Here is an 11,368-nt window from a genome sequence, read left to right on the forward strand (position 1 = left end):
TTCAACATCTTTTGGAGAATTTATTTAATTAAAACTAACCTTTACCAAAAAATTTGTTAAGCCGATCGACATTCATCTTTTGATTAAACCTAATCTTTACCAAAAATTTCTTGTTAACTACTCTACACATAATGATGTTTAATTAATTAAAATGAATTACCTTTAAATTGACGAATAGATTGTTCAACTTTTCTAGCATGTTCTTCACCATGCAAATCTAGCCAAAGCACAACAGTGGTGATGGTCTTCATTTGAAATTTGAGAATTCTTCAAGGCTAAATTATTGGAAGGAATTAATTGGAAAGTTTGTGTAGAAAAAATAATACGATAAAGAGGTCAATATATAGAAATTTCTATGGAGTATTTTTCTATTGTATTTTAGGAGTATTTTTTTAATTGATCAGTACAAAGAAAACTATTAATTAATTCTCTTTCCATATATTTTAGGAGTCTAGTTAATAAATAATAATTAAATAATAAATTAAGAAAAATAGTGAAAAAATAGTTTTGTCTAAAGAAAGGTCTTTTAATAAAGGGCAAAAAGTTTAAATCACTTTTCGAAGGGTCTTCACACTTTTAATATATTATAGATCTAGATATAGATTATTATTATTATTAGAGAGAATACTCAATTAGCCCTTGAACTATACCAAAAGGACCATGACACACCTCAACTTAAAGAGGGTCCTATTACCCTGAACTAATTAAACGTGTAATTTTGACACCCTTAGTGCCTACGTGGCATATACGTGACACAACACACTGAAGTGTCCACGTAGGCACACATGTGTTCCACATATGTTCCACGTAGGCACTAAAAGTGTCAAAATTACACTTTTAATTAGTTCAGGGGTAATAGGAACCCCTTTAAGTTGAGGTGTATCATAATCTTTTTGGGTATAGTTCAGGAGGTAATTGAATATTTTCTGTTATTATTATTATAAATATAAATATAAATTATAGATGAAGGGTACATGCAATTTTTTTTTGGCAATGAGGATAAATATGATCTTAAAATATGACATTGAGGAAAAATTGGATCCCAAAATATGATAAAAAATATATTTAATTAATTTTTAAATTAAAAAAATAAATTTATCTTTAAAATATGACTGCAATGATAAATTTGGCCCTTCTCACAAACAATCCCTACCTGTAATCGCATTTCAGTTCATAGTTTACATAAATAAATGTAGTACAGTATATCCCCCCGACCCCAAAAAAAATAAAATAAAATCGGAAGCAAGTAAAGCTTGAACTTTAAAACCTTTTTTAAGTTTCTCTTTAATTTTACTCCTATATAAATCTAGCCCAATAATTCAAAACCTATACAAAATTACAAATCCACCCTTTGACACACGGGGAAATTGGGCCCTAGAAAAGTAGTAGTACTACCACTTATTCGCATTGGTCACACGTTTTTTCCCATTCCCATTTGGCGCCAAATTCCTGCTCACCATACAAGAGCAGCTGCTTCTCACTCTCTTCCACTAATCGCCGGCGAGTTTTTCTCCGGCGAAATAAAACCCTAGCGAGCTTTATACCTCGGAATTCGCGCCGAGTAACTTCTCCGATTGCTCCTCTATTATCTGCCGCTTACTTCAATGACGGAACGGCGTTCTAAACGACCCAAAATCACCAGGTACTATTAAAGTTTGAACTTCTTCGCTTTTTAACTTATTTTCCTTTTCAAGTATTTCTACGAAAAAAAAAATTAAGACGTTCTATATTTAGGAACAATTAGGGTTTAATCGTCCTTTTGTTATATAATTGAAAAAGTGTTTTACTGACATTTGTAGTTACAGTCCTTGTTTACATTGTTGAACTGATGATTTTCACGAACAAGATGAAATTGATAGCAGTGTTGAGTGCTTTGCCTCGCTTAATATGCACTTTAGTGTCGTCATCGAGGTCCCAAGACGTACTTTATTTTGCCAATGAGTCTCTTATGAAGAAGCGACACTAAACAATATCCCAGTCACACACTCCCTTCGTTCTCCGTACCATGTTGATTCTGAACTTTGTTTGCGAAGGAAACGTACTTTTGATGGGCCAGCCCTTTTTTATGCGCCGCTTTACCCGGAAAGGAAAATGAGCTTTGCTCCTTTGGGATCTGCACGCTAGGCGCTCCCATGGTTCGCGAGAAGGAAAAAGGATGTTGCATCTGGCACGAGATGTATCACTTCATCATAATTTTTTTCAGTTTCTCTGATCATATATTTGTTATTTATGCTTATAATTATTAAACTTGGACTAGACATATATATTGGTATTTTATTTCCCTTTGCACCTTTTTTTGCTAATGCCCACGCTTTATTTTTGCTTTGCGCTCAAACACCCAATGAACCTTAGAGCTTCTTTGTGCTTTTTGATTTTGATAAGACTGATTGATAGGCCATAGACGGAGGAATTCTTTTGATAAGTTTCAATAGGATCCAAAATTTTGTGGTTTTTATTTTTATTTTTATTTTCTGTGCTAGTTCAATTGAAATTACTGGTTTAATTGATTGGGATGCTTATGTTGCATATTTATGTTATAACGTGTAGGGGCGAAGATGATTATATGCCAGGAAACATAACTGAGATTGAACTTCATAACTTCATGACATTCAGCAAGTTGACATGCAAACCTGGCTCCCGATTAAATCTTGTAATTGGACCAAATGGCTCTGGAAAGAGTTCTCTAGTCTGTGCAATAGCACTTGGTCTTGGCGGTGAGCCTCAAGTGAGTGGAAGTTGAAGGAATCAAAAAAATATTAGCTGTGAATTTCATGGGTGAACCGTGAACTTTTACTAATTAAGATGAAAATTGTGTAAAATTGCAGCTTTTGGGAAGGGCTTCTAGTATTGGAGCTTTTGTGAAGCGCGGAGAGGAATCAGGGTACGTCAAGATTTCCTTGAGAGGAGAAACCAAAGAGGACCAGTTAACTATAGTGCGGAAAATAGATACTCAGAACAAATCTGAGTGGATTTTTAACGGTAAAAAATCATTATCTATTATGAGTGTTTCAATTTTTAAGCTGTTTAGCTCTATTTTGTGAAGACGTGAATTATACTAGTCTTTCTGATCTGTTTACTCTTTTTTATGACATTATATGTTACAGTTGGACGTCTTCTTGCATAATCTATACGAGTGAATCAAAGACTTGTATTACTTGGAACTTTCTCATCTTTCCAAGTTGAATTATCCAATTCCAGGCTCTGAAAATTTTTCATCTTTTGATTGTCAAATTTCAAATTTAGGAGCTTGTGCATGTTCACGCACTATCCTTTTTAACTCTTATTTTTCTATCCCTTTCCTCGTTCTGTTGCAATCTTTCTTAGAAGGCTAAGATTCATACCAGAATTATTCTCAGTTTAAATTAGGTTAAGTATGTATATTCTTCTGTAATTAAGTTCAAATTGTTGCATCTTGTGTGGGACACATGGTGAATCTTGTTTGTGATTTTGGCCATATATAATTGAAATGTTATGCTTCATGGTATTCGTCTTGCTTCTGGTAAGGGTTATAAGTAGTTCAAAGCTTTGACAGTAGTTCAGGAAGGAGATTGGAAGTTTTTACTTCTGTTTTACTGGTAATTTAGGAAGGAGATCGGAATGTTGTTACTTCTGTTTTAGTGGCACTTTAGGAAGGGGATCAGAAGTTGTCAGTTTGATGTTGCTTGATTGCGTTTGTCTATATTGCTTTAATCAAATTTTCCAATGGTGCTTTTTGAATGAGCACAACAGTGAAACAGATTTAACCTTTTATTTTCTCACTTTAACTCTATTTGGTGTAAGCTAGTCCTCAGAAGCCGTCTGTACTATGGGACACGATCATTTTCCTTCCGATTAGCTATTATATATACTTGCGGATGTTCAATGTTCAGTGTCTGCACCTTTCACTCCAGCTAATCTGTTTCCGTTCCCTATATAACAAAATTTTCCTATCATCTTGAGCATTTTCTGTAACTCAACTGGAAGTTCCTATGTACGTTTGGTTGAAGTTCTTTGAATATAAGTAGGTTCTTGTTCTACTTTCTGTAAAATCACGTCTCTCTTCGGGCAGATCAACTTTTTGGGGATCAAACAGGACATTGTTAAATTAGTTGAAAGAAATGTATATTACTGTGAGATCTTTTTGCAGTCATTACATGTTTTGTTTTTCTGTTTCAGGAAAAGCTGTGCCAAAGAAGAACGTAACTGATATAATTCAAAGGTTCAATATCCAAGTCAACAACTTGACTCAAGTGAGCTCCATGTCTGCTTCTTTTGGATCTTCAACATAGAAAACGAATATGCTATATTGCTGAAACATCAATGAAACCTACATATCCGCACCCCAATCCACCCCTTTCTCCCAAAAATGAATAAATAAAACACCCTAATGGGGCATCTAAAATCTGAATTCTGAACACATTAACAAGACCATGTTTGCTCAACTCCCATTACTGAAAATTCTTCCCTTATTGCATGGTGGGAATGTTTGTGAAATGGAAGTTATAAGGAATTTCCCCTAATTTGAATACTAACTCTGTAAAAAGTTTAATTTTTGAGAATTTCCACTGAAAGATAATTTTGCTACTTGTTTATTAGAAGAAAAGATTTTGATGATGTTGCATTTGGATATTATATTTTTGATGATCTTTTATTGTCTTAATGTTACGTTCTTGATATATAGTGACCCACCTAGCCAGTTTCTTTGCTTGCATGTCACCAACACTATTGTTGATAAGTATAGCAGAAGTAGATGTTTTCTAAATAATTGGATAATGTTCACCGTGAAACTTTCTATTTGTTTATTCATTTGTTTTGACAAAATGTGAATTTCTCAATTTATATAGTAATCCAGTTGGATTATTAGTTCACAATTAGTTCTTTAGAAATTCTTTTTCTCATAAAATGATTTTTACTAAAATATTTTCTCTGGTAAATAAACATTTTATTAATACCTAAGAGATTATGTACTTAACTAAATACTCAAGACTGCACAGCCCCAGGCCTGTGTCTGCAACTTTCTATCTCAACATACCAACAATATTTAGCTAAGCATTAGCACACTAAGGATAGAAATTAAGATCAATTAGTTTCCTGACTAAACTAGTTCATAGCTCCCCTACAGTGCACCTCTTGAGTTATATATCTCATGACTGATGCTAATGATCGCTTACCTTCTGAAAGATTTTGATGTTCCTTTCCCTCTGCAACGAGTAAAAATCCAGCACTAGATACTGAATTCTGCTGGGTTTTACTAAATATGTTATAGTCTACTTAGTGAATTCTTTTTCTGGATATTCTGTAACTTTAATATCACATGCAACGCAAATGTGAAATCAAAATTCTGGGAAATGAAATCATAAGCACACTCAATGCAGATGCGAATGCAACAATATTTAAATAGAATGGTATGACATATCACAGTTGCTCTGTTTTTTATTTCAGTAAACAGTAAACGGTTTACTATATCCAGCCGCTCTACTTCATCCGAGGTAGAGTATGGACTGCGTACACTTTATCCTTCCCAGACCCCACTTTGTGGGAATACACTGGGTATGTTGTTGGATTACTGATATCCAGCAATAATATGGAACTTTGCATGTATAGCGTAGAAAAAAAACTATGCTCTCTCACGTCCTGGTGTTGACTATGTACATTTTGCAAACCTGGAATTGCTATACTCTCGTATGGTAGTAATTGGACTTATGAACTTACATCATCTACATATTCGACTTTACACGAAAAAAGAAAGTTGACAAAAGTTATCATATACTTGGTTTTGCTAGTGGTTTCTATTATATTTTCAAACCATTTTGGGTTGGCAAATCACGGTTGTTCTGAACCAGAGTTAGCTCTGGAGTATGTGAGTACATACTTATGCCACACACAAATGAAATCCAGTTGCACTGTTTTCGCTCTCAGGACTTGGGGGGGTCTCAAGGTTTAGGTCTATGAAGCACCTTTTTTATCCAGCCACACCATGTACTTTGTTTGGCCTTAAGTGGATGTCATACTGAGTGCTTGCAGTTCTTCCAATTTGTTTTTTTCAGAGTCTCTTATTTTTGTTATCTTATTTGGTTACCATTTTGTGCCATGACCAGAAGTAAGTAGGATGGAAGACCATCGATATATTCATAAAATCCCTCATTATCCTTTTATTTTTTTTTAACATTTTTCACCTACTAGTCTTGTTGACTTTCTTGTAGAAGTTTTTCTTTTTATCTGCTTGTCTCTTTTTCTTGTTTATCTCTAGCTCTTCAGATAATCTTCGTAACATCTTTTTAACTGTCTCAAGTACTCCGTAGTCCCTCCATTTCATTTTATGTGACACTATTTCATTGAGCACTAAGTTTAAGGAGAAAGAAAGATTTTTGAAATTTGTTATTTTAAGCATGTCATGATATTCATGTGGCCTAAAAGTATGTCATTAAACGTGAATGGAATTTTAAAGTTAAGTTGTTTTCAAATACAGAAATGTGCCATTCTCCTTAGAACAAACTAAAGGAAAGAGTGTCACTTAAAGTGGATCCGAGACATACTCTTCTTTTTCAACTAGTAATATATATTTTCCTTCAAAAGTTAGATATCTTAAAACTAAATAATTAGTTTACTTCCCTCTTGTGAGATTTTCTTCCTTTTCTTTATAATCCAGTTTCTGATTTATGCTTATTCCATGGGGAGGACGTCAGTTTCTACCTCAAGACAGGGTTTGTGAGTTTGCAAAGTTAACTCCTGTTCAACTTCTTGAAGAGACTGAAAAGGCTGTTGGGGATCCTCGGCTACCCGTCCAGCATGTAGATCTTATTAGCAAAAGTGAGGAGATGAAAAAGTCTGAACGAGTTAGTTCCTTCATACCAATTTGTGGAAGCTCTCGTAAATTTAATGCAAAGCATTTATTGGTGAATAAGGCAGACATGTTGCCTTATTTTTTGGTAATTCAAACTGTATGAAATGTTTCATTATCTATTTTAGACTGTGAAGAGCGGCAGAGAGACATTGGATCAGCTGAAGGAAGTCAATTCTCAACTTGAAAGAGATGTGGAGCGTCTCCGTCAGAGAGAGCATCTCCTAGCTCAGGTGAGTGTGGAGCTTCTTCCTAAACTTTGGTGAGAGCTTTAACTGACTATGAATATGGCCTGTAGGATATCCTACTGATCTCCCCCAAAAAGTGAAATCAAAATAAAATTACCTGTTATAATATTTTTGTAGGCTGAATCCATGAAAAAGAAATTGCCATGGCTGAAGTACGATGCGAAGAAGGCTGAGTTTCTGGAAGCTAAAGGGCAAGAGAAAGATGCCAAAAAGAAGCTGGATGAAGCTGCTGAGAATTTGAATGAACTCATGGAACCTATAGAGTATGCTAGCTTGTCATGTAATTTGTAGATTGAGTTAGAGATTTTTGTCTTTTTGTTTCAATATCCAGGTCATATTTCTATTGCGTGAAATTTGCATTTGCCAGTCATTAGAAAATTAGATTTTAAAGGGCCCCGATTTTTCAGTAAATTTCAAATGTATACTACTCAAAAAGTAATCAAGTTGAGTTTTCGTCTTTCTTTCCTTCAAATATCTTGTTTTGTGTTTCCTTAAATTTAACAATTTTGTCTCAGGGAAAAAAAGCAAGAGAAAGCAGAACGAGATGCTAAATGCAAAAAACTAAATGGCCTGTTGGGTGAAAATGCCAACAAGCGTATGAAACGTCTGGATCAGGATAGCCGTTTGGTATACTGTCAGAGCTTCAATAAGATAATGATTTTGATTATTTCTTTTTCCTCTATACTATTCAATTTTTACTTTTTTTCTATGATATAAGGATGTTCAAGTGAATGGAAAATATAAAGAAATGGAAGACTTGAGGAAGCAAGAAGAATCTCGTCAACGTCGACTTTTAAAAGCTCAAGAAGATCTTAGTGCTGCCGAATTGGAACTGGCAAATCTTCCTCCTTATGAACGTCCCAGAGATAAAATTGTAGGCTTCCTGTTTGCTTTATTGTAGCTTCTTATACCATACTTGCTTGAAGTACAACTATAGGTATGAGGTTACATACCAAAGGATGCGTAGTCCGACCATTGACTATTGAATTTCAAGGAAACCTTACTTTAGCTGTTGTCTAGTAGCCTTTTTTATGTAGATACCCCTAACTGATACTGGAAATTTTGGTTGCTGAACTGATTGAAATCTACAGGATGGCTTGGGTTCTAAAATTTTGGAGCTGCAAGATGGTGCACAGGAGCTAAGGTCACAGAAATCAGAAATAGAAAGAACCCTTGAGCGGAATAGGACAACATTCAGACAGTGCTCTGATAAGTAAATATCAGGATTATGTTGCTGTGGTTTTTGCATTAGAAAATTACTGAAAGTTCTTTCACATTTTTTCATTCCTCTGCAGATTGAAGGAGATGGAGAACACAAACAACAAAAGGTTACGTGCTTTACAGAGTTCTGGTGCTGAAAAGATATTTGAAGCTTACAATTGGGTTCAGGAGCATCAACATCAATTTAATAAATCTGTATATGGTCCAGTTCTTCTTGAGGTATACAGTTATGCTTATGCTACTACTTATAGACCTGAAAGGTTATTAACTGCTTTGTTGAAATGAAAACTCAGGTCAATGTTTCCAATCGGATTCATGCAGATTACCTTGAGGGTGATGTGCCAGGCTATGTATGGAAGGTAATTAGCTAGAATATTCTTAATCTCTGTCTCTAGTTCTAGTATATGTGGCCGAAGCAGATTTATCTCTCTTACCCCCCCCTCCCCCCCCTCCCAGATACACACACACGTGTTTTGATATCTTCTTGCACTTAATTTTTATCTGAACATGGTACACAAAAACATTCTGATAAGCACTCCTTTAAAATTTAAACTTGAGTATTCAGTTTGAAGATGCTTTTGTCATTTGCATGGGCATATTGCATGTTTATAGAAACGAAGCTTCTGTAGAATATACAAGAAGAGATACCAAAGTATTTTAGAATCAAGAATATTAATATGATTTGGTGTTGTAGAAATTTTTTCTCATCTCATCAGTTATCTTATTTATTAACATATGCAGGCCTTTATAACACAAGATGCTGCTGACCGTGACTTCTTAGTTAGAAATATGCGATCATTTGATGTTCCTGTTATAAATTTGTCAGATGAAAGTCAGAGCCGTGTTCCCTTTCAAGTTACCGAGGAGGCATGTATAAGCTTCTCTGAGAGCTCTTATTTTCTATGTTGCTCGGACTTTCCAAAAAGTTTACCGCACCTGTGTCGGATTCTCCAAATATGCATTACTTTTGGAGTATCCAACCACACCCCTCGATATTTTTGAAGAGTCCGAGCAACATAGCTTATTTTGATGCTGATCTATGTTAACTTGGTTTTCTTGCAACTATCTCCCACAGATGCGTATGCTAGGTATCGATTCAAGGCTTGACCAAGTCTTTGATGCACCTGATGCTGTCAAAGAAGTTCTAATCGGTCAATTTCGGCTGGATCATTCTGTAGGATTACCTTTCCTAAAACTCCTGATATTTTTCTGTTGAAATTTATTCCAGCAGATCAACATTAATGAAATCCAATGTTTTTCTGCAGTACATAGGCTCGCGTGAAACTGACAAGAGAGCAGATGAGGTGTTGCAGTTGGGCATCTTTGATTTATGGACTCCTGAAAATCATTACAGATGGACCAAATCCAGATATGGTGGTCATGTTTCTGGCAGTGTTGAATCAGTGGACCGCTCTCGCTTTTTACTATGCAGTATCTCACTAGCCCTTTGATTTTAATATTAAGAAAGCTTGTCCAGAAACTTCTTGGTTTACTCCAAGTATTTTCTTCAGATGTGGATGCTGGGGAACTTGAGAGGCTCAAGTCCCGGAAACTTCAGTTGGATGAAGCCATCTCTACATTAGAAGATAATCTCAGGGAACTTAAGAGGGAGTTGAGGAACATAGAAGATGAAGGTGCCAAACTCGAAAGGCAACGTGTAGGTGATATATTCATACATTCCATGCATATTATATCAGAGAGAAAGGGGGAGAGAGAGAACAGACACACAAGAAGATTATGCATGTAGTGTCTTCTCTTTTCTTTTGTTTTTTGGAAGTTGTTTTACACGAAACGATGTGGAAATTCACACTTGGGTATCATTCTTTTTCCTTTTTTAGGGTTGGGGGGGGGGGGGGATATACTCGTGGAAAAAATGTGCCTGTGCTTCTTGAGTTATACTTTCTCTGCTTGATTTTTGTTAGTATGGAGCTTGGTGCAATTCCCTCCCCGTGAATAAGCAAAATTTGGTCATTGTGCATGTTTGGCCAACAAAATTGAGAAGAAATTTTGCAGACTGACTGTAATGGAACTCTTACCCCTTAGTTTCCTTTCCAAGTCTCCACATTAGCCTCCCTTAGGCCCTGCTACCCCACTCCCTTTGACTAAAACCTATGACCCTTTCGCAACTCCTTATGTCCTCGCATCAACCTATTTGGGATGAGAGAAATAGGAGAGCTTTTGAGGGGTAGAGTCGTGTTTTTCTCATAGGAGGAATAGCCTCCGGTCTCTTATTTTCTTTTGGTGCACCTATAAAATCCCTAGTTGTATAGAATAATGCGTTGATTTGTAGAGAATCAGATTTTGTAGATTGTTTACCTTTTGGTCTTTTCCATTGTATATGGCCAACTCGGCCTTGTTTATGAACGAAATACAATTACCTTATCAAAAAAAAAAAAAAAAAGAAAGTAACTCACTATAGCTAGTTGGTCCCCATAGACCATTGGGTGGCAGGAACAAATTGCAAGGTTGGTTTGTTAGGGTATTTTTGTCTGTAAGCAGGGGCTGGAGTGTGCGGGAGTTTATGTAGATGCTTGGGTGAAAGGCTAGCAGAGGGTGAGAACAAGATGTTTTTTTTTTTCCGATGAAGAAAAGTTGTTTAGTTGACCATTAGTATATGACTGATGCTGCTTATTTAAATTAAGTTGAAGGTTTTTATGTGCCAATGCTGTACAGATTTGGAAATAGAACAATTCTTTTAGTCGTGTATCCTCGATTAATGCAACCTCAGATGCTATGATTCATTTTTCCATTCTAGTATTGAAGGTTATACCAGGGACTAGAACCTGATGTAGCTCGGATAGTAGGCATGAAAAGTTCCAAAACTCTTATCGTTATAGTGTTTGTGCTGGAAAACATATATAGCTGTGGAACTGTGTGTACCCAGTGGAGGATAGGGATGGTGGAGTCTGTAAAACGCTATTTACTGTGCAATTTTGTTTTATGTTAAATGTTTTTCTTTGCTTATAAGAGTTTGCTTTGTTGTGCATTTCCCCTTTCCTCCATTGTCTGAATTAATCAATCTGAAAAGATTCTACTCTTAGGATTCTTTCTCTATTTTTTCTCGTGAATATATTAACAA

General features: G+C 35.5%; 1 protein-coding gene across 1 annotated transcript in view; it reads left to right on the forward strand.

Moving 5' to 3' along the window:
- Positions 1–1,395: 1,395 nt before the first annotated feature.
- Positions 1,396–11,368, forward strand: part of LOC107839676 (structural maintenance of chromosomes protein 5) — a gene marked incomplete in the record, with an annotated part of 31,531 nt that continues 21,558 nt past the window's right edge. Inside the window, 16 exon segments of the mRNA XM_047397776.1 lie at positions 1,396–1,642; positions 2,548–2,725; positions 2,826–2,979; positions 4,156–4,229; positions 6,666–6,815; positions 6,949–7,053; positions 7,186–7,331; positions 7,584–7,695; positions 7,787–7,942; positions 8,160–8,281; positions 8,364–8,508; positions 8,583–8,648; positions 9,031–9,156; positions 9,365–9,463; positions 9,555–9,720; positions 9,801–9,946. Of these exon segments, the coding sequence (XP_047253732.1) occupies positions 1,605–1,642; positions 2,548–2,725; positions 2,826–2,979; positions 4,156–4,229; positions 6,666–6,815; positions 6,949–7,053; positions 7,186–7,331; positions 7,584–7,695; positions 7,787–7,942; positions 8,160–8,281; positions 8,364–8,508; positions 8,583–8,648; positions 9,031–9,156; positions 9,365–9,463; positions 9,555–9,720; positions 9,801–9,946 (1,983 nt within the window).

The sequence above is a fragment of the Capsicum annuum genome, chromosome 1, assembly GCF_002878395.1.
Source record: "Capsicum annuum cultivar UCD-10X-F1 chromosome 1, UCD10Xv1.1, whole genome shotgun sequence".
Taxonomy (NCBI): domain Eukaryota; kingdom Viridiplantae; phylum Streptophyta; class Magnoliopsida; order Solanales; family Solanaceae; genus Capsicum; species Capsicum annuum.